Source organism: Lolium perenne, chromosome 1 (assembly GCF_019359855.2).
Source record: "Lolium perenne isolate Kyuss_39 chromosome 1, Kyuss_2.0, whole genome shotgun sequence".
Lineage (NCBI taxonomy): Eukaryota > Viridiplantae > Streptophyta > Magnoliopsida > Poales > Poaceae > Lolium > Lolium perenne.
The window spans coordinates 133,749,170-133,776,896 of record NC_067244.2 but is presented as its reverse complement, the minus strand read 5'-3'; the positions used below and the strand labels follow the sequence as shown (position 1 = coordinate 133,776,896).

Sequence of the window (27,727 nt, the reverse complement as noted above, 5' to 3'; positions counted from 1 at the left end):
CTTGAGTTTAGCATCGGAGGGGTTACAAATATAGAGAGGGCCGTAAAGAAAGAAAATTCTAACATATCCCTGACACTTTACAAGATGGACCATAGTAGCATTAGTGGAAAAGCAATCCGATCCTTCTCCTCCGCGTTTGCACCTCGAGCCTGGATGCACACGAATTAGATGAACTACTGGAAGAACAAGCTGACTATGAGCAAGAACAACATGAGAAAAAACTATACTCTGCATTTGGATGTATGATATCCAGCTTGGAATTTTCCGTTTGGTATTTGGATGCCCGAATTCCACCATTTAGATGTGCTTGGTATTGCGGCTTGGCAACCGAAGCAAATACCAAGCCTGCTTCGCGTGTACCCTCGCCCTGATGCAATACAGAGGGGCACCCCCCAGTTCCGCTTGGATTTCACAACCTCCCACGAGTACACCTTGCCCCTTCTACTCCCAAACAGAATCAAGCTTACTCGGGATCAGATACCACTAGCCCGCACGAGCACACGCCGACGACATCAGAGCAGAAGGGTGTGGCGGGCTACGCATGGAGGAGCGAGGGCCGGCGAGCGGAGGAACTCCAAGGGTGGGGTGGTGAGGAGCTGCCCCAACGAGCAACATCAGCTAGAGGGGCGAAATAATCCGTGCGATTTGCAGGGGTTAAAGAGGAGACTACTATGGGAAGAAATGTGCGGTGGAGAAGACCAAGACCAGCCGCTTGTTCAGCCAGTTGAACTAAAAGTTTTTTCAAAGAAAAAAATGCTCAACTTGTTTTTGAACATACCGTTGTCGGCTTGCCGCTTGAACAATAATAACGGGCCAAGCTGCTATCATAAGAGCAAGTACAATAAGATAATTTAAGTAGTCTATAAGGATAAAAAATAATATATTTATAAATTGGATGAGACAGAAAGAAGGGAAAAAAGAGAGGTGAACTCTCATGCAAGAGCTAGCTCTACGTGCTCCTAGTCACTTTATGCCATTGTTTCATAAGATAATACACTCTTATAACTAATTGTTGTACATATTAGCTATAGAGTTAACTATACGATAATATGGCAAACATGGTCCCTTTATTTGAAATACATTATATATATATATATATATATATATATATAGAAATTTCAAAAAAATAAAAGGAAAAATCTCGTATATATCTTCACAGGTTACATAAAGTTGTTTCAACAAAAACTGACATGTTTTATGCGAGTGTAAAAAGATAAAAAGTACCGGTTTTATGTGAAACTTTATGTCCGCACACAAAATGTATCCCTCCATATGCAAATTTATTTATAAATTTCTTAAAATTTCGAAATACTTCTTTATAGTACATATCAGTTTTGAGTTTCCGTAATATGGCATGTTTTATAGGAAGCAGAAGGCTCTACCGTTAGATCGCAAAAAAAAAAAAAAAGCTCTACTGTTATTGCTCGCGGCAGAACGCTCCAAACTGCAAACAGGCCAACCTGCCTCGTAACCCGTAAAGCCCAATAAAATACAGAGATACGAGGCCCGTCTCTCCCGCATACGGCTAGCCTAGAACCCCAACACAAAGCAACGATAAAACAAGCTGAGCGCTCCACATCACACGATTGGTGAGCGAGCGATGCGCGCGAGCGGCGGCGCGAGCCCACGACCCGCACCACCCAAGCGCTCCGCCTCTCCGACCACCACCACCACCAGCACCGCCACCAAACTACCAGTGCGCGCCTCCTCCTCCTCCCTCGCCATGCCGCCCCCTCGCCTCGCCCACCTCCGCCGCCTCCTCTCCCTCCGCTCCCCGCCTCCCCACCCGCTCGCCCCCAGCCCCGTCCGCCCGCTCCCCCTCCCCCTCCCCCGCGCCATGGCCGGCGCCGCACACGCAGGTAAGCTCGCGAACCGAACCGAAACGAAACCGGGACCTTCTCTCTGCAGCAGCGTTTGGGTGTGGCGAATGATTCCTTCGTGCGTGGTGGGTGGGCGCAGGTGTGGCGACGGGGTCGGCGGAGTACGAGGAGGTGCTTCGGTGCCTCTCGTCGCTCATCACGCAGAAGGTGCGCGCGGACACCGGCAACCGCGGCAACCAGTGGGAGCTCATGGCCAAGTACCTCCAGGTGCTGTTGCTGTTGCTGCGACGGTGACTGTTCGATTGGTCTGTGGTTTGCTTAGTTGTTCCTAATTCGGGGTTGGTTGTTCCGCCAGATACTAGAGCTAGAGGAACCGATCGCGCGGCTGAAGGTGGTTCACGTCGCGGGGACCAAAGGGAAGGTGAGTGTGCAGCTGGGCGCTGTCTCAGGGATACTAGTGCTGCATTACACCCATCTGAACTTATTTGGATATGAGTTAAGCGTGCGGTTTCAGTAACATATTTATCGGCTACCAAGCTCAGTGATAAACTGATAATCACAACAGGATGGAGCAATTTAGCCGCTGTTTCCATTTCAACTTCATTTCCACATGGAACATTGGAATTCCTTTTGTCTTCATGTGCGGGTTCGTTTGGCGAGAAATGGGGAGTGGTGCCTTTTCCTGAGGCCTTTGATTATTACTGAAGTTTAGTGCCTGTAGTTTTTGGAATGTGTATAATGTTTTTTTAGTTTCTAATAATAGTTGTGACTTAGCAATATCTGACCAATGTAAACAGAACAACACTTTCTGAGTCAAATCCTTTGTGATATTCTTGCAAAGAAGATATTTGCAGCAGAGCTGGTGTTGACAGCTATGACCTTTTTCTATCTGTTAGGGTTCGACATGCACATTTGCTGAGTCAATCCTTCGGTCATGTGGTTTCCGCACTGGACTGTTCACCTCTCCGCACTTGATTGATGTCCGTGAGCGGTTTCGGCTTGATGGGTACTTTTCTCTTCGCTATGCTGCTGCATTTGTTTATTTATTTATTTTTGAATGAAACTATTTATTTGCTTATCATAATGCTATCTTACCCTATTTTAGACTCGAGGAGATTTCTGCTGTTCAGTTGATTGAACTTATTTAATTCGTCCTATCACTATGCATCATTGTGCTTACCTATTGTATTTTCTTTCTGGTGAGGTTATAGGCTGGACATTTCAGAAGAAAAGTTTATTAGGTATTTCTGGTGGTGTTGGAACAAATTGAAGGTAAATGTCACCTGTTTTGTTTCATATGGTGGCATTGCGGCTGCATCACTTTGAAGTGAGACTGAAATAAACACTTCTGGAATCTGCATCATTTCCTTCTATGTACGTAGTAGTATATACTTAATGATTTCCCTAAAACACCCATTGATGTGGTGAATTTTGTTTATCTTCCAGGTCAAGACTGGTGATGATATTCCAATGCCAGCATACTTTAGGTTCCTTGCACTGTTAGCATTCAAGATTTTTTCTGATGAGCAGGTTAATACTCTGTGAATACTTCACTATCGATAACCTTTCACTCTTGTGTCGGTTTTTTCTTGTGTGTTGATTTTGAAGATTTTCACAGATCTAAAAAGTAGATAACTGTGGACGTGCACTCATTCTATATCAGATTAATCTGTACGTTTATGAAAGAAAAGGCGCTTATCTTCATTCAATCTAACAGTCTGCCACTGCCCACCTCCATAGTAAATTTTGTTATCAGCTTCACTCGAATTATCTGCAGCCTATGCTACTGGCAGATATGTGATATGCATGGTAATTTGAACTATGAAAGGGTGGGTAAGTTTATTTAGAAGCATCGTTATTGTTTAGGTAGATGAGCATGTGGTGTACTTCTCAATTATCAGGGCTGCATATGTGATGCTTTTATATAACCTACTCATTGTGTGTGTTTAAGCAGGTGGATGTAGCTGTGCTCGAAGTGGGTTTGGGAGGGAAATACGATGCAACGAATGTGGTGTGTGACATTTCTATTACCATTTTGTATTCAAATAATGCACATTTGTATGGAAGTGTTTGTATGACATAATTGGCAATCAAAAAGTAAGCTCATGCACCAGCATAAGTTGTCCTTTTGATATAAATATGTCATCTTGACCCTTCTTTTTACGCAATGTCATCTTTTTTTTAACACAACAATGCCATCTTGACGTTCTGATTTGGATACTAAGTGTCTGTGTTTATACTTTAGTGGCATAAAGGCTGGGCTGAGATCACAGGTGCAAACTATGGTAGAGTGACTGTACCATAGTTCGTTCATCTAGCTACCTACTAAATCTCTAAGCTATTTAGAATCTGTTTGGGGTGCATTCTGAACTTATGTCTCTTTCAACTTCAGCCCACCAAGTTCATCGCCAACATCTTGACTTTAAAAGACTTAGGAGCATAACATGTGAAAATTGAAAAATTGCAGGTGAAAGCCCCTGTAGTTTGTGGGATATCTTCCCTTGGATATGATCACATGGAAATTCTTGGTTAGTCATGAAACTGAAAGAAGATATACCTTTGCACCCATGTGAACTTGTGTCATGCATGCTTGCTTGTTGTGTGGTCCATGCGCAGGAAATACACTTGGAGAAATTGCTAGGGAGAAGGCTGGAATATTGAAGGTTTCTTTTCGACCTATTTTTTTTCCTTCAAAATAGTTGTTAGAAAAGCGTACCATGTTTGCTTTGCTCCAATATCATTCAGCTGACAACAGCTGTAACTAAATTTGACTGTCGTTTTGTTCCCGCCTGGCTTTATTCGTGAACACAGAAAGGAATTCCAGCCTATACAGTTCCACAACCAGCAGAGGCAATGTCTGTACTGAAGCAGAGAGCTTCTGAATTGGGTGTATGTTATACTCCGTGCTACACTTTTTTTGGTCGCCACCTTGCCTCGCGCACTCTAGTTTTAATGAACTTCACTAGAAATTGGTCCAGTTTTTAATTTATGAAACTTTATCTATTAAAGGTTTCTATCCGAGTAGTCCCACCTTTGGACCCACGACAATTAGAAGATCAACCTCTTGGACTGCATGGTGAGCACCAATACATGAATGCAGGCCTTGCAGTTGCACTGGCTAATACCTGGCTTGAGAGGCAAGGACATTTGGACAGAATACATGTCAAAGATCATGTAAGTACTCCAAACTGTCTTGTACTACTCCCTCGGGCCCAAATTAATTGGGTGCAGCCATATACTATGTCCAGTACAAGTTTACTCTTGAGTTGTGTCAATTAATTTGGGTTGGAAGGAGTACTATCTATTTCCACAAAACGAATGTTAGGATCAGTTATAATTTTACTATGGAGTGCAGGGTACCTTGCCAGATCAGTTCATAAAAGGGCTATCAATTGCTTGTCTGCACGGCAGAGCACAGATTGTCCCGGATCCACAAGTGAACTCAGAATATAAGGATACCAGATGTCCCCTAGTTTTCTATTTGGATGGGGCACATAGCCCAGAAAGTATGGAAATATGCGCAAAGTGGTTTACCCATGTTACAGAAAAGGATATAACACAACCAGGTCCTTTAGAGCAGCCTCGCAGTAGCGGCAATTCTAAGAAGGTATGTTATCCCTTGCAGTGGTAGCCTTTCGGTTTAAATTAAATTGACTCTATCTCTTATTCACATTCTCTTGATCCTTCTAGATTCTCCTGTTCAATTGCATGTCTGTAAGAGATCCTCAGAGATTGCTTCCACGTCTTCTAGATACATGTGCTCAAAAAGGTATGCCAATCGAATTCTCTGTTGATGTGTTGATAATGATCTTGAACAATGTAATGATTTCATTTTGTAGTTACTCATCATGTTTGGAGGAAACAAATTTCTCCTAGAACAATTGTTCGCTTCGATTTCCGGCTTCTACTAGAACAATTGTTTTAGTTACGGCTAAACAGCCTTGCATTTGTTATCTTGGAATTAATTAACTGGGTAGAGTGCCTGCATTTCATCTCAAACATAAGTTGTTCATTTTCGTGTTATGCATTTCGTTAATGGCTTGAATGGTTGAATGAACCAGCATCCAGTTGAGGACTCTTATGCCGCTTGCATTTTTTAAGTTCAAAATTAATAATACATTTGACTATTTGTATTGTAGACCATTTCATTGCTCTTCTGTAATGATCAGTTATTCTGCACAGGCCTTCACTTTGATCAGGCCTTATTTGTGCCAAACCAATCGCAGTACGCCAAGGTTGGTTCCCATGCATCACCACCTTCAGGGCGAGAGCAGATTGATTTGTCATGGCAATTGTCGCTCCAAACGGTTTGGGAGAACCTACTTCATGGAGAGAAAGGTATTCTAGAATTCATCACACTCAGTTCTGAGTTATACTGTCAAGATGACCATTGAATTGTGGATGATTGATGCACTCGAATGGGAACGATGCAGGTCTAAATGGCCCAAGCTCAAGCGGGACTAGTTTAGTTTTTGAATCCCTTCCATCGGCAATTAAATGGCTAAGGAAAACTTCTCGAGAAAACCAATCTACTTCATGCCAGGTGAAAACTTTGGATATTTTTTTCAGTAATGTTCTCTGAAATGCTTCATAGCAGTACTACATCATATCATGTGACTTTGAATATTTCACCCATCCTGCCATCCATAACTTGCTACCCTCCTGTGGGAATTGTAGGATCCATAGTTATTACATACTGTACTAAATCAACGACACCTAATATTGGACAGAGGGAGTACCTTTTAAATCATTATGTCTTTTTTGTCATATACTCCGTCCTTCCAAATTTATAAGCCCCCCTCGTATTTTTAGATTCTCAATTTGACCAATGAAATGTGTGTGATATGCCACAACATATATCACTGGGTTCTCATTCTAAAGAAGTTTCTAGGTACATTTTGTGTGGCATATAAATCTTTTTTGTTGGTCAAATTGAGGACCTATAAATACGTGTGGGCCTTACAGATTTGGAAGGAGTGAGTATAATTCTTCCACCTTTTCAATTCACGTTCATTTGTTTGCTTGTTTCCTCTGGCTCTGCTATTCCATGATATGTCTTTCCACTTTCCACTTTATGCTTTGGTTTGCTTTATATTTTTTCTATTCTGGTAATCCATGACTAAGGATATTTGTTATGCTTATTATATTTCTTCTTCTGCAAGTTGCAACTGCTTTCCTACTCAAGACTTATACATTTGTTTGTACTTTGAATCAGGTCTTGGTTACTGGCTCCCTGCATCTTGTTGGTGATGTCTTAAGATTGATCAAGACCTGATTCTCCCTGCAGCTCGTTGGTGGTGTCTTAAAAAATTGCTCAAGAAGTAAATTTAGTTGGAATACATAGTTCAGACTGAAGTGTCTGCTTACTACAGCATCATACACTGAAGCCTATCGTTATTTATAATTGACATCTGAATGGGATACTTGAAGGGTCTTCTTAGATATGGACTAGTGCAAACATGTTGTACTGCTTCATTTTGTGTTTCTGTCTTAGGCAATTGTATGCCACTGTAGCCTACTTTTGTTCACATGTTGAGTTGTTGTCACCCAATTTTGGAATGTACAAACAGGAAATGATATGAACCTTGCCATTTTTCAAACTTGGAATGACAAAAAATCCAACCTATTTATTTTTCAAAAGTGTTGTGGCAATTCTGAATACCCTTCATATTGGCATCCCTTGTTGGAAGATAGAGAAATAGATTGACAAATTTTCAGGTAGTTATCCTGCACATCCATCAATCATCATAGTGTTACTTTTCACTGAAGCAGGACTGACAGGTCACTCTTTTGCAGAACAAATTCTTGGCACTGAAGCTAGATTAAAGGTAATCCTGATTGCCGGACTCGTCGATCTGAGGAAACAGGGATTTCATGTCAGGTGAGAGATCAAAAGTAGGTACATAATGTGAATTCTACGTGGTTGTTTCAACATTGTTTCTCCTGTTTCCCAGTTCATAGACTACTATAGTTACTAGCAGTTTAAGCTGTTTAGATTGTTCCAGGAGCCAATTTTGTTCTTGTGCCTTAAATTTGTTATATAAGCTTCTCGTTTCATCCTTCCATTGTTTGTGAAAAGCTGCTTGTGTTCAAGGTCACACTTCAAGGCCAAACAAGGTCGTTGCTTTTATTCATTGTATATTGAAGTGCACGTTATTTAATATTCATCATCTATGTTGTAAATGAGCATGTATTTTGTGAGTGTGTCAAGAATGCATGTGGGTCCTTTTGGGTGCACTAAGAATAGATTGATCAGTTTCTTCCTCCAAGAAACAATGAGCAGGTGTCTTCTGCAGATAACACCACCTTTTAATTTCGTGAGACTTCTGCAGATGTCTAAGACTATTGTTAGTAATTACAGTAGTTATCATTGGAAGCTAAATATAGCTGAACACTTTGTATTGGAGAATAACCACAAATTTTAGAACCATGCGAGGAGTAATCTCCAAAGTTAGCATTATGACGTGGCATATCCATTCACATCTCTGACCTTTTCCTCTGGCTTGGTGCTGGTGCCTAGCCTTTTTTTCGTATCCCGAACCTTCTGCCTCTCCCAAATCCGGTTTCAGGCATTGCATTTAAAGCCTTCGAGTGCGTCTTGATCGCACCCTCTTTGGCTTTCATCTGCTTCTATTTGGTTGCAGATCGAGAGCCGAAGACAGGTGATCTTGAGAGCATTAGAAGGCTTGCGCCAGACAACTCTTAATAGCAACTGAGTGGCATATTTTGCTAGGCTTTACCCCCAAGAATATCAAGATGACATTCTCTGGCACACAGGACAAGTGCAAGGCTTGTGACAAGACCGTTCATTTCATTGACCTCCTTACCGTGGATAGCATTCCCTACCACAAGTCCTGCTTCAAATGTAGCCATTGCAAAGGCACCCTTTCGGTAATGCCCTCTCGTCGATGTTCACACTCAGATTCATCAGTTTCTCACACCCATTGCTCTATGATTTGAACTTACAGATGTGCAGCTACTCCTCCATGGATGGAGTTCTTTACTGCAAGACCCATTTTGAGCAGCTTTTCAAGGAAACAGGCACCTTCAACAAAAACTTCCCCACATGTAAGTTTGTCCCGCATCGTTCTTCCTCTGTTGTTTTTGCAATCGCAACAGGAATCTCATTACAGTATACTTGTTTTTTTTTCAGGTGCCAAGGCAAACAATGAGCAGGTACTGCATTCTCGCCATCTATTTTATTCAATTAATCTTCATAGTTTTTTAGCCTTTTCTCTATAAAAGTACTCCTGCCTTCCTAAAATATAAGAAGTTTTGGTAGTTCAGTTTAAACGCATAAAATGGAAGTCCAAAGATGTATTATATTTTGGAAGAGGAGTGGTTTTTCTAGATATTCTGTGGGCCACGCTTATATTTGTGGTGAAAAGATTATGAAAAAATGGGCTTCCTGGTACCTGTAATGTATATTGTTGCCTGATAGGTTATCCTTGCTATTGCTTAAATGTTTCATGCAGTACAATAAGCAAGACCATGCTTCCCGAATTTGTCACAGATTGCAGATCATAAATCGTTTTTTTTTATGTTCTACAGTCTAAGGTACCAAACAAGTTATCTTCTGTGTTCTGTGGAACTCAGGACAAGTGTGCTGCCTGCAAGAAGACTGTGTACCCATTGGAGAAGGTAAACAATTCCCTTTCTCCAACTATCAAGCAGTGGGAAGGGCAATTGATTGACTTGTTCATATTCCTACTTTTGACTAACAAAACTCGAGTACCAATAGAATGCATATGCAATGTGTGTACGTACCATTCCAGTTGTTGATGAAATTACCACATGCATGTATTATTTTCCTTGATTTCCAGATGCGATAGAAAGCATGTCTGACAATTCCAAAATCCATTTGCAGATGACCTTGGAGGGCGAGCCCTACCACAAGACCTGCTTCAAGTGCGCCCACGGCGGCTGCCTCCTGACGACCGCCTCCTACGCGTCCCTCAACGGGATCCTGTACTGCCAGCACCACTTCTGGCAGCTGTTCAAGGAGACGGGCAGCTACGACAACTTGCTCAAGCCTGCCGCCTCGGCCAAGAACAACGACGAACCGGAGGCCACCAAGGAAGAGGTGTCGCTGGAGGAGCAGGCGCCGGAAGCCGTAGCGGATCAGGAGCACTCTTAAGAAGAACTTACACGTGAACAGTTACATGAACCTACACGTTGATGTTCCCCAGTCCCCATGTTGCTGTTACTCTTGTGTATTGCTGTTGCTGTCCATCTTTTTTTGTTTCATCTCATCGAGACACGCAGTGATGGTACACGTCTTTTCGTCTTGGCTATTGCAATCCTGGATTCTGTATCTCTCTTTCTTTTTGCGGGGAAGTTCTGTATCTTTCAGGTTTCAAGCGGGGCGGGATATCCCGCCAGTCCGCTAGCCCGCCCCGCAAAATAACGCCCGCGCGGCGTCGCATCCCGCCCCGCTAAGTATGTGCAGGATGGAGCGGTAAAACCCGCTCGGCCCGCTGAAAGCCCGCTCAGCCCGCTACCGCCCGCGAGATGCCCTTCGGTCGAAGCCAGTCAGAGTCCCAGTCGCTCCCCCGTCCCCGCCCTCCCGCCGCCGCACCTCCCTCTCCCCGGACGCCGCCGCACCTCCATCTCCTCGGCCGCCGCCGAACGTCCCTCTCCCCCAGCCGCCGCCCTCCCCTCCCTCGTTCCCGATGCCCCAACCTCGCACTTTCTGATGGTGGGGTCGACGGCGGCGCCGCCGCCATCTTCACATCCAGACCGCCCTGCTGGAATCGTGGACGGAGAAGCTTTTCCTCCTCCGCCTGACGGTCCTCCGTCACCAACAGCAACTGGCGTTTTGTTGCCGTCCTCTGTACAAATCAGTGCCCAAGACCATCTCCAACTCCAAGATATGTGACACAAGATCCTCCACTGTTCGATGTTTGATCAAGATCTGATGACCTGTTCGATGGATTTGGCTTGTAACCGGTTCCTCGGAGCTTCAGTGAGAGTCAATTGATGTGTAGTTCAGTTTGATATTAATAAATGCTTACATGATACGAAGTGCATAATTGAAGGATTGAAGAAATTTTAGCAATGGCAGCCTATTCTAGATGATATATCTGTGGTTATTATTATTACAAGGAAACAAGGGTAAAATCTTTGAGTTATCTTCACAGGTAGAAAGCATAGAGAGCATAGAGGACCAAGTCTCATTTGTTATCATTTAGGGATTATGTTCAGTAATATATATACAACTTGTAATACATGTGATGCTTTGATGCAAGCCTACCACTTGTAATATCTACGGAGACTGATGCACCACTAGAGCTAATAATTTCTTGATGTCAATTGGTTATTTTTTCTAATTACTACATTGATCAACAGATCGACTTATAAGAGTCAAGGTGGAGGAGGTTTCTGAAGATGGCAATGTTCAGACTCAAGGTGGGGTTGGGGGTGCGCTGCAAGGAAGGAAGAAAGGAGCAACCATGACACCCGGCAAATGTTCTAAGGATGGCAATGTTCAGACTCAAGGTTATCTTATATGCAATGCAGTACAATTTTTTAAATAGCTGTGAGATCCATTATCTCAGTATATTGTTTAGCTTATTGTGTGTAAGTTATTGACAATGTAACTGCAGCAGGTGTTTCATTACCGTCAACTTCCTAGTTAAGGTTCAATGGCTGGAATTGGAACAGGGGGGGAATTTTCTTTATCTCCCTAGTTAAGGTTCCTTGTTATTGGTGACAGGAACTTGAAGAAGAGAACCATGGATGACAACCTTCTGGAGTGCCTTCAATCTGTGAACATTTGTTTGGTCAAATAAATTCAGTTGTGAACTTACAGCCTGTAATACTGATGCTTTTCATGAGTCTCAGTTGAACATTTGTTTGATCAATTAAATTGTAACTTGATGATTCAGTAGTAAAGTACTGCTAAGCATTTTGTTTAATTCTGTAACTTGATGATTCAAAGCACACATCAGAGTGCTAACTAGTTCTTCCTAATCAGCTATCTAGCTAGCTCTTCCGAGCGATGAGAGCGATCAGGCAGCTAGCTATCCCCTGCCGAGTCCCGCGCTGATTCGTATGCCGAGCGATCACGCCGATCAGGCAGCTAGCGGGATATTGCGGGATGATTTGCGTATATGTACAGTCCCGCGCTAGGTGCAGCGGTTTTTTGCGGCACACCGCGCTGTCCCGCGCACGACGAGCTGTCCCGCTGAGCTCTGTAGCGAGCAGCCGCATCCCGCCCCGCTTGAAACCTTATGTATCTTGTTTCCCTTCGCCATCTTCTCATGAATGAGAGCAGAATTTCCACGTGTTTGGCCTAATTTAAGTCCTGAACATTCGCCATCCTCTGCTCTTCTGCAGTATCGTAACGTGCCCATTTTTTATTCCTTTCCAGTAAGAGTCGGAAAACGTATGAGTGACAAAGAAACAATCTCCAAAAGTCAGAACAAAAAGGAGAGCTGCACGTACCGACAGATGTAAACTGGCACTCCACTCTGATGGGTTCCTTGTAGTATCAGACTAGCAAGGACAGGCGCGGCGGCACGCCGCGCCCAGCCAAGAGTTGAACAATGGAGGATGTTTTCTTGTTAAAATACAATGGTGATGTGGAGGTGTAATAGTAAATGGCCGATAAGCAATACGTTAAAAAATACATTGTTATGTATTGTGGGAAAATCTAAGGCACGAAACTGATCATTTTGTTTTTTCATACAATGTGTACAACTGATATGCATATGCAGGGCATTGACTGTGGATAGTAAGTTTCGGTACATAGAAACAACTGAAGGCAACGTCACAGTCGCTGCCTGGGTGGTACTGTAGAGGTTCGGACCGGATGGACTCATCGGTGGTGCACTTGGCTTGTTCCGGTTCATCTTCTTGGGTCCTTATCCTGTAATATTTACTGATGAAGTGGGCGATCTTATCAATGCTCTCCATGAAATTTCGATGCTTTAGTTTGCCATTGATTCGTTCAATGTGATCCAAAGTGGTCTCTGTGGGTTTGTGGGCCTATCATCATATTGCATACAAAGAAATCATCAAATTGGCACAAAGCAAAAGCAGTAGTGTCTAAGTATTTATTTTTCTCAAATCATGTATATTTTAAAACATTCATAGGTGTATCCTGCAACTTTCCTTTTATTATAGGAAAGAGTAGCTGCCAGATACAGCCTATGCGCTAAGAGTAGAATAGGTCTGCATCACCAGCAAACCTGAGAAGGAATGACAGCCAAAATTCTAAAATAAGCATTTAAATCTCAAAATGGGTTCTTTACAATTTATATGACACTTTCATTCGGTTAACTATTTCTATTTCTCTGCAAATCGTGTGCAGAAATACACCACTTTTCCTTGGTCACCTTTCACTGAATAGAATACTGTGCATGAGAGGAAATTCTTGGGTCGTTTTTTTAACTAAAACCACGACACTTACTATGCATCGAACAGAGTAGCGTATAATATAACAAAAAATTGTGACATTGGAAGAGGACTATTGCTAATTTATTTTGTAGCACTCAAAGAGAACTACTAACTTGTTTAGCTAAACATTGCCAACACATGTCAACCTGGCAGAGTAACAGGATATCATATGGGGGCTAGCACAACTGAGTTGGCAAATTTTACTTCAATGAACTACAAAATAATTTTGCATCTCAATTAATTAATGTCGACTGTGCAAGGAACCTGAAAGCAAGTATTATATGTATGTAGAGTACAGAGTTGATGAGAAAAGGAATGTACTGTGCAATACATCGCATCCCTCTGCACACTCGTATCTGTGTTTCTCCTTTTCATGCTTCCTGAAGGAAAACCATTACGCATGTATTCAGGGTTTAACCAGCAAATCTATGTATGGACCCCTCCAATAAAATTAACCGTAAACCATATTCTACATAAGTAATTCGGGTCACATATAACACAAATTGGAAATAATGAGAAAAGGATATATTGGGCCCTCAAACCCTCAAAATCCTTCATTAGCTATTTTTTAAAGAGAAGGATGTGATAACACACTTCTAAGGAGAGCTTGATTGTGACAATATTGAACCTTTGTCTATGTGATAATCTTATTCATGACTCTGAACTAATGAAAGAAAGATTATATACTATGGAAAAACTTCAACATGCCAATTCTGAAGGCAGACCCAATGCTGATAATGGATAATGTTCCGGACATATAAAAATACAACTACTAAACAATATGTCATATGAGTAGCCTAGTAAAGCTGTGGAATTTAAATTCGACCAAACATTGGATATAAGTCCCTTATGAAGCTCAATATGCTACTGTTTCAACACCTCAATACCCTACAAAAAGTAAGAGAGGAAGTACAAAAAATGGACATCTATTGCAAAGCAATGACTAAAAAAGTTACCTTTGCAAGAAAATATAATTTCCCATGAAGATTATGTATTACTACTTCACCTTATGAGCTTGCCATACGAATAGAAATGAAATATCCTTTTCATCTTTACCTTTGGAAGAAAGCGGCAAGTGGATGATCCTAGCTCTTGCGCAATGTAACATTGTCAATTCCTCAATCGAGGCGTTCTTGAAATTAATTACATCACCAGCAAGAAGTAGAAATAAGCACTATAACATATCTGCAGACAAAACACCACAAAGACTTCTCAGATAGAAGTTAGTAAATGGGAGGTGCACAACTTAGTCAGCAGATCCAGTTGAGAGATACAAATGTATGATGGTGGCATACATAATACTTGCTAGACACAGTGTGCTTTAACCTAGCACGAAAACTATATTTAGAATAGTGGCACGATGGCAAGGAAGGAAAACAAGGGAATTCAGTCACCACCACCACAATTCTCCATAACCGTTCTAAGACCTGGTGGCAACTTTGCTTAATTCATACATGGTAGCAGAATTGGGAAAAAATAGCAGAACAAAAGAGTCTGAACCATCCGATCTTTTTGCCCTTAAAGAAATCCTAAATGTACCTCCGTTGAGAACTCGCCTTTAATTCTACTCAGGAAGAGTTTAAATTTAACCTTAAGAGTAAATTCGTCAAGCATGCATAATGCGTCTTACTTCACTCGGAGGCAACAGTGGAATATTTTTTAATAAACATGGAATTAATACACCCAGAAGAAATGATCCACCTATTTCCAGTAAGAATCGCCTTTAACTGTTTATCTCAAGATTCATTTCTTACAAAATATAAGCCCTCAATCAAAGTATTTGAGAATAAGAGATACTTCTAACTTATTGCACAAACAGTGTAACATGTAAGACAATGCTTGTTCCACCATTGCCTTATGAGTGCTTGACCTGGTGGTTCAACTTTCCTCTATAATGCAAAAGACAATATTCATTGATCACATATCTTGTAGGCTTTAGCATCAAAACAAAACAAAAATGAGATATTTCGGGACAAAATAATAAGTAAACCTATGAAAGCGAGTGGTGTGAGTAATTGGTCCAGCTCACCCAGGTACCTGGAGGCAGCGAGGATTTAAAATGTGCACTATTATAAAATCATGTACCTGTAGGAATTTAGAGAAAGGATAAAAATAAATTTAATTTAGAGAGCATGTCCTCCAGTACTTATCTAACATGACAGGGATTTGGATGAACCAAACCAAAAACAGAAAGTAGCAAGACGACCTTATTTCAGTAGCTCCAATTTAGACTGTAACCATACTAAATCCCAGATGATACTGATGCCATGGAAATCCAGATCTCAAACAGCAACTAATCTGATGAAGCAGCACATGGATTTAAGACATTAGCGAAAGGAGTTGTCAGTGTCCAAAGGGAGTTCTCACCTGTCAGTCCCATCATGACCATCCCAATGGTGAGCGTGACCGGGACCAGCACCTGGCTGAAGAGCAGGAAGACTGGCATGACGAACGCGAGGCACACCATGCATGGTGCCCGCCAGCACCAGCCCTGCAAACACCAGCAGGAAGCGTCCAGCGGGAACAACGTCGCAATCCCCTCGCAGGCCCTGCCGCTTTTGGCTTCCCATCCAGGGACCGGCTTCCGGTAGATTTCGGCAGCCGGCACCATCGGCCAAGCCCCCGCCCGCCAGCGACTCCTCTTTTTTCCTTCCCATGGTGGCCTAGCTCATCTGCGACCACGCCACCATCAGCCTGGCGAGCCGAATCGACCGCGTGCCCATCTAGGAGAGTTACGCCTCTTGAAATAATCAGATTTTTTTTTTGAGAACGCGCCCGAGCTGGAGGAATCCCGGGGAGGCCGTCGCAACAGTCGGGAAAGTAGCACAGGCCGGCGATCTGGGTCGCCTCGGGAAAGTCGAGCTGCTCCTCCGCGCCGCCGGCTGCCAGGGACGAAGAGAAGGGCGAAAGTGTGAGGGAGAAGAGGATGTAGACGGCAGCACCAATCTCCGCCGGCCACAGGAGAAATCTAAGGGACAAATCTCTGAAGATCAATAATTTAACCAAAAGGGAGCAACACGAGAATCAACACAATAAGAAGAAGAAATCAAAATAAGACCAGCAGAATAAATAAAATTACCAGAAGAAGCACTGGCCGCCGCGTCGCCTATCAACACCGCCTCTGCGCGCAGAAAGCGCACCACAGGCCCCGCCCACAGCCAACCCCCTCAACCACCAGCACGCGCCCTCCCACCGACGACTCCTCAATCAGCAGGAACTCGAGCACAGGCACGGCCGCGCAGACCCACGCGCTGATCCCGGCACCATCACAGACAAATCGAAGTCGAACAAAGAACAGGAGCTGGAACAGGAGCTGGCGGCCGAAACCAAGAAGAGAAGGAAGGAAACGACGGAGGTGGAAAGGAAATCTCGAGAAAAGACTGCCGACAACCCACCACCGCACCGCTTTACTATGCAGTGGGGACCAACCATGTAACAGCGGCAGCAGCAAAGAAAAGACTATGTCCACCCAGAATTAAACACGAGAGAAAAACAACGTGACGTCAAAGTAAACTGAAACGGAAAGGCACCCCCACAAATACACACGAAACATCAATATAGCACAACAAAACACGTGTCAGCAAATCACATAGGTAAAAAGTAAATCAGGAAAATTAAGAAAAAACGAAGTTGTTAAGGTTTAATATAGTACTTATATGTTGGGTGTGGATGCTACCATTGCGAACCTCTCATCGGAATATTGGTTGATAGACTCCTACTTGTCATTTTGAAACTAGAACAGTGCTGTCTCTTATCCTCCCAAAAAGGAAAGCGTTGTCTTTTAACTAGTGACTACTGATTGTGCACGTGCAAAGCATGCTTGGAGTGATAAACTAAAGAAAACATATACGTACTAGCAGAAAACGAAATTTAAACATATTGATTGTCTTTTTAGTTTCATCGAACTTAAACTCTGCTTGGAGCTCAAGCACATGCTGTCACCTCAATTAATTGCGGGCAAAGTAATATGAAATCTCAGCAAAATGTTACCTAAACTAATATCGTATGAAAAAAAATATGTCTTGTATAAAAAATATATATGTAAAGACATGTGCAACCAAGCGAAAGAGCCTGGGAGCACCGAGCGTGACAAGACATGCTGTAAATGTAACAAGGAGACTAGAACGGGTAAAAAGTTTACAACTAATTCCTACCCCTTATTTGTTTGTATATTTGTGATATTACTTATCCGGTTTAAATTCCGTGCTATATATTTTACCTCAAAAATCAAAATTGTTACATCATGCCAAGTTTTAGTCTATATAAGAATTTTCCACATTTAACCGGTTGGGCACAGTTGTTAGAGTATCAACATGGTTAGTACTATAGCCAAGATTCCTACTCGGAGGATGACTTGATATACCAACATTTGGGCGTGTGTTGATGAGGGAGCCTGTCCCATTGGTTTGGGCATGCGTCTAACCGTGTCGATGGAGATTTTGTTGGACACTCGTACCGTGGAATCGCATACTCTAGCCAGTTCAACCAAAAGACTGATCTCTTGGAAGAGATTAGGCAATTATATTCAACACGTCCCCTCATGTTTAGGCCGGTGGGACATTTTTTACATCTCGCACGTGCTTTAGACGTGTATCGTTAGATTTTTTTAGGGAGACCGTAAATATTTATTTTAAATACTGCGTTGGCTAGGATTTAAACTCAGGACCTTGTAGCTCTGATACCATATGAAATTGCATGCTCTAGCCAGTTCAACCAAAAGATCGATCTATTGAAAGAAGACTAGACAATTATATTCAACACATACACACAACTAAGAACGATTTTCAAGCTTGTTTGATTCAAATGAATGCTAAAGAATTTTTGTTGTAGGATTTTCATCCTTAGATATTTTTTTATGTGTATTGTTTGATTCGTAGGACTGAAATCCTTATAAATGTATATGATTTTTTCCTATAGGATTGTATTGCACCGAGTTTTGGAGGAAAATTTCCCTCCACTCAACCCTCATTTACAATTCTTTTGTTTTTTCTAGGAGTCAAAAGCTAGTTGAAGGAGCTTTCTATAGATTTCAAATCCTATAGAATTCAACCCGACATTTACATTTTAATGCTGCAGATTTTTCTATTCCTATATTCTAAAAATCGTACAGTAGAAGCAACCAGCCTTCCATTCAGTTCTAGCTACGCTGGCCTAGACGAAGGGGAGTACGAGGTTAGCAAACGCATCACGCAGAAGCAACCAGATATCTGGCAGAGAAAGAAGCTCGGAAAAACGGGTTACCACTGCCACTCAGTCAGGCAGATGAGATCTATGGAGGATCTCGGAAAAGCGGACGTGACGGAGAGCTCGGAGACACGGCAGCAGGGTGACGTCGCGGAGAGGGACGGCTGAGGCGGGCACTCGCTCTCTGCGGAGAGCAGAAGAATAGTGAGCCTTTCGCCGGCCGGCCGCGCGCGTGGGCGCAAAGAAAGGGGGGAAAAAGCAGCAGCGAGGCATATTCGCCCCACCCCCCACTTGCCGGAGCGCGGTCGGCGTCCGGAAAAAGCCGCGTTCGCCGCACGCTCCGACGATCGCCGGAAAGTTTCCGGGGTTCGCATCGTCTCAGACGGGTTCCAGGCCTGTTGGAGATTAAGGTTAATTAACCCAGGGTCTCTGGCTGCCTGTCGGTCGAGGTTATCTGTGGCGTGCAGCAACCTTGTTCAGGCGATCCGTTCGTTCACCGGCTCCGTTGACCTGCTAGACGTGGCGAGTGGACTCTCTCCACGACACGAACCTGCAGAAAACCTGTTTAAATTTACAAAAATTCGCAAAAAATTTAATCACGGGAATGTCATTAGCAGCGTCGCCTAAGCAATTACTTCCTTCCCGTAATAGTCCCAGGCCAATTAAACCTCCCAGCGAGGCAGGCAGCACGCCGAGGCGGTACTTAACGACGCCACCGGCACGCACTAGGCTCCTCTTCGTCCACTTCGCCCGGTCGAGGTGGGTGCGAGGCGCCCATGTCCGACGCCCCCTCGATTCCCGACCCCGCGCGTCGCCGGAGCAGCCCGGCGGCTCGCTCCGCGCCTCGATCCCCTCCTCCTCCTCCTCCTCCGCCAGAGACGGCCGCGCTAGCTGGTGGCGCCCCGGGTTCATCCTCCCCCAGGAGATCCGTCCGGGTAATGATATCTCTCTCTCCCCCTCCCTCCCTTGGTGTCCCTGGGCCCGATCGAGTCCGCGCTCCGCTGATCCGCGCCTAGGGGAGCCGATCCGAGCCGTGCGCGTCGCGGGCAGGGCTCCGCGTCCGGTTACTACCGGTGCTGGATCAAGCCGTGAGATGAGTTCGCTACTGTTTGCTCGCGCGATTTTGGGGCCGATACGGCTGTGCCCGTGAGTTCCCGCGGGTGTGGTGGTCGTCTGGTGGTCACGGATTGTCTCTGGAGAATATTGGAACGGGGAGCGGAACTGTTCGGGATTCATGTTCATGCCTGTCGGCTGGGCGCCTGTCGGTTCGTTGCTCCTTCCGTTGGATGTAACGCTGGAGAATGATACTATCACCTAGTATTTTTTTTCGTAATTCCTGCTCGCGCCGTAGGAATTCTCTTTATGCATGTTCATCGGAAACCATGGTTTATTCATCCATTGCTAGGTTGCTCTGCTTTGTACCCTAAGTTAGGGCGGCTAGCCTGTCAAGCGCACGGAATGTTAAGTAGGTATTGCGTTTATAGGGTGTTGTCTCTAGGGGGACTTTGTGGGATCATTGCCAGAGAAGCTTTGCAGTTGCTGCAAAACTGATTGCGGCTTACTACGAGATCTTTGCGATAGATTCGACCTTTTCGGAATAATTGTCTCCCTTCTCTCTCAAGACATTTTTAGCCTGTACTACTTTTTCTCGGCTGTGAATGAATAAGAAATTGTAGCTGGGTGCATTTCCTTCCCCTTCCGTAGCCACTGACTTTGAGGCAGCTCCTAGGCTTCTGCATGAGTTCGAGCTGTCGGCTTTGTTGTTTCATTTCAGTTTCCGCGGCCAAACACTGTTATTTAGTGGAGGGATCTTGAAGCTGGCTGTGTGCTTTGCTGCTTCAGTGCACATTTCCCGTTTGGCTAATTGAAAAGGCTGTATTCTCTTGTGAGCGGATCTCTCTTGTTATTTTTTTTTTGGTTTGTTTGTAGGATTGGTAAATAAAGCTGCACCTTCTCTCCTTACTCTCTACACACTTGTTCTACTGCATAATAAAGTCTACTGGGTTAGACGTATTTGATTGATGGGAGCTCAGTTAAGGTTTTCTTTTGGATTCATATTGGTCGGCTAGTATGGTCTGGAATCTAGGATAGCTGATAAGCTGAATGCCTTAATTGTTCATGCCATGTCAAACTCTGTTACTTCTGAAATTAGAGGATACCCCGCACATTGCTGCAGGATTTCTATGAAGCAAATGGTTGGCCTTAGGTAATCCTGAAATCCAGAACACTTCCAATTATTGAAAGAAATATGTAAGGTTTGTAGCAATGTGGTAGACAGATACTATCAAGATGGGTGGAGTCGGTTGAAAATTTGTCAATTGATGCCTATAAGACTATAGGAAAGTCCAACTTGAATAAGTATTCATCGAGTCATCATCTGTAGCATTCACTTTTTTTTCCATCTCCTTATGTACATAGTCCATTATGTATATACCTTTAAAAATCAGGAAATAGATGTTAAAAAGGTAAATTCAGTGCAAAAGAAAACTAACTGGAGTATGTTACCTCTGACCTCTCGAATCTCAAATCCAAAGACGCTTTACTGGTTCAACACTATTAGTGAAACATTCAAACAAAGGTATAGTATTGAGTACTATAAAGGGGAAAAAGATAAATCTTAGCTGCCTATGGTGGAAAAGGGAGGCAGATGACATGGCCGACAACACCAAGTTTTCATACCTGAAAGTAAGCAACCTTCTAAGCCCCCTCAATCTAATCTGTAACCAAAACCAAAAGTACGACAAACACAGTTTTAGCACATTTGTTGTTGAAATCAATACAAGTAATGCTACCAAGATTGCTCCCGATCGTAGCTGCTTCTCACGGTGGGCAAAAAAACCGATAACCGAAGACCGAAACCGAAAAGACCGAGACCGAAACCGAAAAGACCGAGACCGAACCCGAAAAGACCGAGACCGAAATGACCGATAAAAAATTGGGTAGAAAATTTTATAGCCCGAATTTAGTTTGGTCAATTCGGTTATTTATTCCAAGTAACCGAATAGACCGAACTGACCGAATTTTACGTGAGACTGTCCCAATCTTTAGAATCGTGTGATGTGCGTGAGTTGTGGTATTCTTGAATGTTGATCAAACTTCTGTAGGATTTTTTATTTTTTGTTTAAATTGTTCAATGTTTATTCCTGTCAACTGATAATAATATATGCAATGAAAAAACGTGCAAAATAGATCTAAAATGTTGCTAAACTTTTACTAAATAATATCTAATATTTGTGTTGAAAACATTGACCATGATGTTCGGTCATGACCGAACCCGAACCCGAATTATTAGGTACCCGAATTTGTCGGGTAGTAAAATGAGCAAGTATATTTCGGTCTTCATTTTTTTATGACCGAATTCTAAATAGACCGTAATACAAAAACCGATTATCGGTCATGAACGAATGCCCACCCGCAGCCTGCTTCGATCTCATTACCGAGAAAACCGCCGCCTGAACCCTCTTGCATCATCGAGCCGTGGCCGTTGGCATCGCTATGTCGAGAACAGAGGATAGGGGAGCTTACCGCTCCATACACCGTTGTCGTCATCTGCTCCTTGCCCGTCATGCACGGGGAGCTTCTCCTTCCCTGACGCCATCAGCCGCCAATTCCAGTTGCGCGCCCCTTCATGTGACTGCCACCGCCCGCCTCATCAGTCAGGACCGGTGGTCCTCTGGAGAAGAACTTGTGGGAAAAAGGGGGAGATGGAGGATAATAAATAGCCGGCCAAGGGCCAACTGTAATAGCCAATCGACTGGGCGCATGGTCACCAGTTAAAAGGCCCCTGCTCCCTTTGTTTCGCCTTCTTTACTTGGATTAGGGGAAGCATGAAACAATGGCGGTGGCCAAATTAATTTTCACATGCCTCCATAATTATGTTTCTGGGAAGAAGATTTTCCCTGGGTTGATGTGCTTTATTGTCAGTTGGGGTTGATGCGTTTTGGGCTTAGTGCTTGTTCCTTGCGGCACAAATAGAGTTAGGAGGGGAAGCTATATAGTCACAGATCACCGGCTCAAATTAGCAGATACGCGTGGTGTACTACTGCCATGCAGCAGTTTGGCCTGACTTGAACGGTTGTAGCCTGCATGTGGATTTGTTAGCGAATGCACCGAACACGGACAGAACATGTTTACCGAGGTGGCAGACGTGCAGACGTGGATAGCCTGCATGTGTGGAGAGAAATAAGTAGTGGGGGGTTCCTATTTGAATATCACGGCTCCACTAACTATACATACATTGGTATCAGACAACTCAAAAAAAAAAAATGCAGGTAAGGCAAAAAAAAAAAAACACATTCCCTCACATCTAGGCTGGTGGTCCTTTTATTAGATCTCACACGGACCTTAGACGTGTTTCGTTGGTGATACTGAAGTCATGACTCCACTAACTATTATGGTATGGATCTACCAGTAGTGCAATAGGTAGTTCCCTCCTTCCTGGAAGTAACATACCGGTTGGGTTGTCGCAGTGGCCTGGGAATAGTAGAATAGACTTGGTTTGGCAGAGAAGCTGATTATTGCTGTTAAACACCTAAGTATCCGAGTCTTCTCAGAATCAGAAGTAATCCGTCAACTGGGGGTTTAGCTCTGTAGTAATCTTTGTGGATTTTTAGTAGATTTTTTTTAACATCTATCATGTAGTTTTTAGAAGGGATTCAACACCTGAGATACAATGAGAGCCAATTGCTTGTCATAAATTAGTCGGCTCACGTTATATGTAGTACTTGACCATATTTGTATGGATGTTGAGGATCACCATATTTCAGCTCACTAGCTATTGCATCGATCGCAACGAGTTAAGTTCACTCATTCATATGTCCTAATTAAACCGATTTCCTGTTGGTTTTTGTGAACTAATTCATTTTGCTGCATCATGAGTGTACTCATTCATACTGTTCAGGGACACTCATGGTTGGGCTCAAGTGTTCGTATTACAGAAGTCCAGTTGGTTAGTTGGCTTTTCACTAACTGGTGTGTTCTTGTTAACTTGCAGGATTTGATAATAATGGGAGAGAACAAATCGATGGGAAAAATATGGGAGGACATGGAAACTGATGTCCTCGTGAAGATATTTAAGGAGCTAAACTTGGTTGAGCTATCACCAGTGTCTCAAGTTTGTCGCTCATGGCGTTTAGCCTGTTCAGATCCACTTATATGGGGCACCCTTGACTTTGGGCTGCTAATATCCAACTTCATTCAAACAAGAGCATCTCCATATATTTGGGTTGATGATAGATCTGACAAGAGACTTTCAAAAATACTACGGTTGGCAATGGCAATTAGCCGTGGAAATGTTAATTGTATGATATTCCATTACAATCTGTACATGAAAGATGAACACCTGAATTACATCTCACAAAGGTAACTACTATTTGCTAGCTACTCCTATGACTCTTCTGTTTCTGTATTCGTACATATGGTTTTATGACATGTAGCTCTGTATTAAATCTGCCATTCAGCTCGTTAGTCAAGGTTTTGCGTGCAGATGTCTTGTAGCGGTCGCTTTTAATGACCTTTGTAGTTAAAGCAACCTTAAGACATTATGTTGGTGGAAAAATTACTTTTAATCTGCATGCCATGCACTATCAGTTTTACACGCTAGTATATCTGCTATATAATAGCCATTCAATCCGTTCAATCTATTGTAGGTCCAAGGAATGTTGTTTGAAGACTTTTTAAGTTGAATGGATTCTTGTTCTTGGTATCTTTACTCATATCTTGACAATGGTCTTGACACTTACGTTTTATGATGTTATTGTCCTCTGTGATGAACAGGTCTCCTCACCTAAAACGACTAGTTATGCCAGCATGGAACCGCATTTCAAAAGATGGAATATGCATGGCAATTCAAAGGTGGGAGGAACTAGAGTCCTTAACTATGCCTAGCATTGGTTATCCTCCATATATCATGGAGGAGTTAGCCAAGAAATGCAAGAACTTTAAAGAACTCAAGGTCATGGGTTCATTTGATCTCCTATTTGCTTCAGCAGTTACCACCTACCTTCCAAAGCTGAAAGTCTTGAGCCTCCGTTGCTCAAAAGTGACAATGGGTGCCCTGCTATGTGTTCTTAACTCGATGGAACATCTTGAGGTTCTCAATATTTCCCACTGCCTGCTGTTTGAGATCGCGACGAATGGACGGAGGCAAGTGATTCATGAGCTAGATGACAACACTCTTCAGAGAGCTTCCCAGTTGCGAGAGTTCCACCACTGCCAGAGCAGACAATGCGTCGCATGTCAGCGGATGATGCTGGATGATGGTATCTTGCGGTGGTACAGATATGAGGATTGGTTTTGGCGGCGGGATGAGGTGAGCTCGCTTGATCTGAAGGACTATGGGAGGCTGTTTGGTGCACAGTGTGAGATGTTGACATCAGTTGATTAGATGCTAATTGGGAAATAAAACCTACCTCCTCATTTTAGACGCTTGTGATGACGAGCCAGTCAATCATATAGCTAAGAATCGGTAAGCTGTAACCGTAGAGAAATAATGGTACTCCATAATAATAATGTGCATGCATGGTGGTGTGGGTAGCTTATCTTGTAAATTGATGGATATTCTGTCTTTGTTTGAAGGTGTTGTGCATCTCTATGGGGTCCAGAATGTAAAACTCAGAACCATATGCTTTCAATTGATGTTTGCGTCGGACGTGGATTTAGGGTGTTGCTTTTGGGGTTTTGGCTATTTATTCCCAGGTGGGCTGTGTTGGAAAATAACCCTGGGATAGATGTGTCTTTTTTCCTGAGAAATTCCTGTGAAATAGATGTGCTCCAACTGGTCCTACTTCCTTTGGCGCCTTTGTTGAGTCGAAGATTTTTCTCCTGATTCTTTATATTGTTTGAGCTAGATTCCTATTGTCTGGTAGCATGTCGTGATCTTTCTACCTGCTTTCTGTCCGAAGCTATGCCAATGGAGCTGTTGAATTGTGATATCTTACGCTAATGAAATGTCATCCTGCTTTCGGAAAATAAATAAATGAGAAAATGGCCACCGCTATCAATAAACTACAACTACGACAAGTACTCCCTCCGTACCATAAATGTTGTCTGAGATTTGTCAAAATTTAGATGCTATTTAGTGTTTAGATAGATCCAGATTTTGAAAAAAATCTTAGTCAACCTTCGTGGAATGGAGGAAGTACACTAGTTCCTTTAAAACACACAAAAGCATGGTTGATAGTCATTGAGAAAAGGGAGGAACAACACTGCGAGAGAACCTACTGGCGGGGGTAACCTAGTTTTAATTGGTTCTGTTAACCACAGCCGTTGGCCACCGTCAGTACCAAGTCTGAAGGTACAATGCTGAATGCTATCGTGAGGGTTTCGTGTTACACTCAGTGTTTATGTAAAAAAGTTAAGAATCCCTCGTGATTTTTGTCTTCCTGTTATTTCGTAAGCGCTCATCTCAGTATTATTCACTCATAGAGAAATAGAAGGTGCTCCTTCTATTTGAAAAGAAACATATTTCTTCTCCACATAGCAACAATTATTTTCGATGTAAACAACAGGTACTTTTGTACTTTAAAATACTGTACATTGCATATTAGTTCTTTTTAACTTCGTAAAGTTTGATCAAGTGTATAAATGTATAGAAAATACCATTATCTACCATATTAAATATATATGCACACTATACAAATATATTTTATGATGGTCAAAGATGGTGATATTTTGTGTATAAAATCAGTTAAAGTTCAGAAAGTTTGAGTTAGAGGAAAACTATGCACTACATTGTAAATAGAAGGAGTAAGTCGGATGATTTATGGTAAGAGGGGGCACACGAAGAAACAAAAAGCTTTTTCTCCCTCACATTCTTGCTTTTGACTACATTCTTGTTGTTAAGCACACAATTGAACACATCATGCTACAAAAAAAAAATTATGAATGCACAATTTACCGTGGTGTACATGTTGAATTTTCCAACTTCTTTTTTACAGATCCTAGCACTTCTTCGCTACTGGGATGGGAAAAAACTTACAGTCCCAGCGGGTGTTTTCTTTGCCACGATGGAATTTACTCTCAAGAATCAAGATCGGTCTTCACGGGGGAGGGGTAGGGAATGCACAAAGCGCTTGATACATAAGAGCATCTCCACCGGTGTCCCCTGGATAGGTGGTGGCAGGTGCGCCGACACAGCTCTATCCGAGACGCATGCACGTAATCCTCCACTTGGGGATCGGGTTCCCACACCGGTGTTTCCAATACAACGGCCCGATATATTTTTGTAGCTAAAATAAAAAAATCATTTTAGTTATATATTACAAGTTTGCTACACTTCTAGCCTACTAGCTATCCGGCGGTGCGTTGGACGGCCCCGCCCTGTCGCACCCCCACTTCTTATACGTCGCGGGTCGTCTCTCTCGGTCCTCGAGTAGCCGTTGCTTCTGCTCGGCGAGAGCGACAATCCGCCTCGATGTAGAGGTCAACGACGCGGCATCACCGTTCCTAGTTGTCCTCCTCGCGGGCACGGGCGTCATCCTCCACCTTCTTAAACGACTCGAAGGACTCGAGGGTCGCCTTCTGTTGTGTCGCCCCTCCTCCGTGTCAGGCCCGTCGTCGGACCAGTCGAGGGCCTCGTCGTCCTCTGCTTCCACCGCTTCCTCCTCCCGGGCCGTGATGTCTACTCACGTTTCTTTTCCTGTAGACAGTGTTGGGCCTCCAAGAGCAGAGGTTTGTAGAACATCAGCAAGTTTTCCCTTAAGTGGATCACCCAAGGTTTATCGAACTCAGGGAGGAAGAGGACAAAGATATCCCTCTCAAACAACCCTGCAATCACGATACAAGAAGTCTCTTGTGTCCCCAACACACCCAATACACTTGTCAGATGTATAGGTGCACTAGTTCGGCGGAGAGATAGTGAAATACAAGTGGTATGAATGAATATGAGCAGTAGTAACGGCGCCAGAAAATACTTGCTGGCGTGCAGTTGACGTGGGAGATATTGCAGGAAGTAGAGATGCAGTAAAACAGTAAACAAGCAGTGATTGCAGTATTTGGAAACAAGGCCTATGGATCATACTTTCACTAGTGGACACTCTCAACATTGATCACATAATAAAACCACTCTACACTCTCTTGTTGGATAATGAACACCACTAATTATGTAGGGCTACAAGAGCACCTCAATGCCGGAGTTAACAAGCTCCACAACATTCGATGTTCATATTTAAATAACCTTAGAGTGCATGATAGACCAACGCAATTATACCAAGTACTAACATAGCATGCACACTGTCACCATCATACTATGAAAGGAGGAATAGATCACATCAATACCATCATAGTAATAGTTAACTTCATAATCTACAAGAGATCACAATCAT

At 43.1% G+C, this 27,727-nt stretch overlaps 3 protein-coding genes and 2 long non-coding RNA genes across 7 annotated transcripts; 4 read left to right on the top strand and 1 right to left on the bottom strand.

Moving 5' to 3' along the window:
• The first annotated feature begins 1,577 nt into the window (after positions 1 to 1,577).
• Positions 1,578 to 7,420, top strand: LOC127302849 (folylpolyglutamate synthase). Its single transcript, XM_051333519.2, has 16 exons — positions 1,578 to 1,859; positions 1,960 to 2,087; positions 2,176 to 2,241; positions 2,717 to 2,826; positions 3,032 to 3,092; positions 3,267 to 3,350; positions 3,775 to 3,831; positions 4,288 to 4,348; positions 4,437 to 4,483; positions 4,632 to 4,709; positions 4,830 to 4,994; positions 5,176 to 5,427; positions 5,511 to 5,589; positions 6,003 to 6,158; positions 6,254 to 6,363; positions 7,036 to 7,420. Exons 1-16 carry the CDS (start codon positions 1,601 to 1,603, stop codon positions 7,093 to 7,095), a joined length of 1,773 nt encoding a protein of 590 aa, XP_051189479.1. The 5' UTR covers positions 1,578 to 1,600; the 3' UTR covers positions 7,096 to 7,420.
• Positions 7,398 to 10,134, top strand: LOC127302851 (LIM domain-containing protein PLIM2b). Its single transcript, XM_051333535.2, has 7 exons — positions 7,398 to 7,538; positions 7,617 to 7,701; positions 8,554 to 8,711; positions 8,789 to 8,888; positions 8,974 to 8,996; positions 9,372 to 9,461; positions 9,688 to 10,134. The coding sequence occupies exons 2-7, from the start codon at positions 7,695 to 7,697 to the stop codon at positions 9,955 to 9,957; spliced, it is 648 nt and encodes a 215-aa protein (XP_051189495.1). The 5' UTR covers positions 7,398 to 7,538; positions 7,617 to 7,694; the 3' UTR covers positions 9,958 to 10,134.
• A 1,012-nt stretch (positions 10,135 to 11,146) lies between these two features.
• Positions 11,147 to 11,745, top strand: LOC127302856 (uncharacterized). Its single transcript, XR_007853134.2, has 2 exons — positions 11,147 to 11,318; positions 11,429 to 11,745. It is a non-coding gene; the product is annotated as an uncharacterized lncRNA (long non-coding RNA).
• Positions 11,746 to 12,404: 659 nt separating this feature from the next.
• Positions 12,405 to 16,771, bottom strand: LOC127302848 (uncharacterized). 3 transcript variants are annotated; one of them, XR_011742572.1, is made up of 5 exons: positions 16,300 to 16,771; positions 15,588 to 16,102; positions 14,277 to 15,518; positions 13,485 to 13,600; positions 12,405 to 12,809 (listed from the first exon to the last, which is right to left on the bottom strand). It is a non-coding gene; the product is annotated as an uncharacterized lncRNA (long non-coding RNA). The 3 variants fall into 3 exon arrangements; XR_011742570.1 differs by having other exon boundaries at positions 14,277 to 16,102; XR_011742571.1 differs by having other exon boundaries at positions 13,542 to 13,600; positions 14,277 to 16,102.
• A 2,338-nt stretch (positions 16,772 to 19,109) lies between these two features.
• Positions 19,110 to 25,063, top strand: LOC127302843 (F-box/LRR-repeat protein At3g48880). The gene is made up of 3 exons (XM_051333489.2): positions 19,110 to 19,339; positions 23,398 to 23,765; positions 24,180 to 25,063. Exons 1-3 carry the CDS (start codon positions 19,181 to 19,183, stop codon positions 24,787 to 24,789), a joined length of 1,137 nt encoding a protein of 378 aa, XP_051189449.1. The 5' UTR covers positions 19,110 to 19,180; the 3' UTR covers positions 24,790 to 25,063.
• Positions 25,064 to 27,727: the final 2,664 nt, after the last annotated feature.

Excerpts from the sequence above, each read along its gene's own strand:
- LOC127302843 (XM_051333489.2), top strand. The coding sequence starts at position 19,181 with ATGTCCGACGCCCCCTCGATTCCCGACCCCGCGCGTCGCCGGAGCAGC. Across the intron at positions 19,340-23,397 it reads CCCCCAGGAGATCCGTCCGG|GATTTGATAATAATGGGAGA; the intron begins GTAATGATATCT and ends GTTAACTTGCAG. Across the intron at positions 23,766-24,179 it reads CTGAATTACATCTCACAAAG|GTCTCCTCACCTAAAACGAC; the intron begins GTAACTACTATT and ends TGTGATGAACAG.
- LOC127302851 (XM_051333535.2), top strand. Across the intron at positions 8,889-8,973 it reads CAACAAAAACTTCCCCACAT|GTGCCAAGGCAAACAATGAG; the intron begins GTAAGTTTGTCC and ends TTTTTTTTTCAG. Across the intron at positions 8,997-9,371 it reads CCAAGGCAAACAATGAGCAG|TCTAAGGTACCAAACAAGTT; the intron begins GTACTGCATTCT and ends TATGTTCTACAG.
- LOC127302849 (XM_051333519.2), top strand. The coding sequence starts at position 1,601 with ATGCGCGCGAGCGGCGGCGCGAGCCCACGACCCGCACCACCCAAGCGC. Across the intron at positions 1,860-1,959 it reads GGCCGGCGCCGCACACGCAG|GTGTGGCGACGGGGTCGGCG; the intron begins GTAAGCTCGCGA and ends GGGTGGGCGCAG. Across the intron at positions 3,351-3,774 it reads AGATTTTTTCTGATGAGCAG|GTGGATGTAGCTGTGCTCGA; the intron begins GTTAATACTCTG and ends GTGTTTAAGCAG.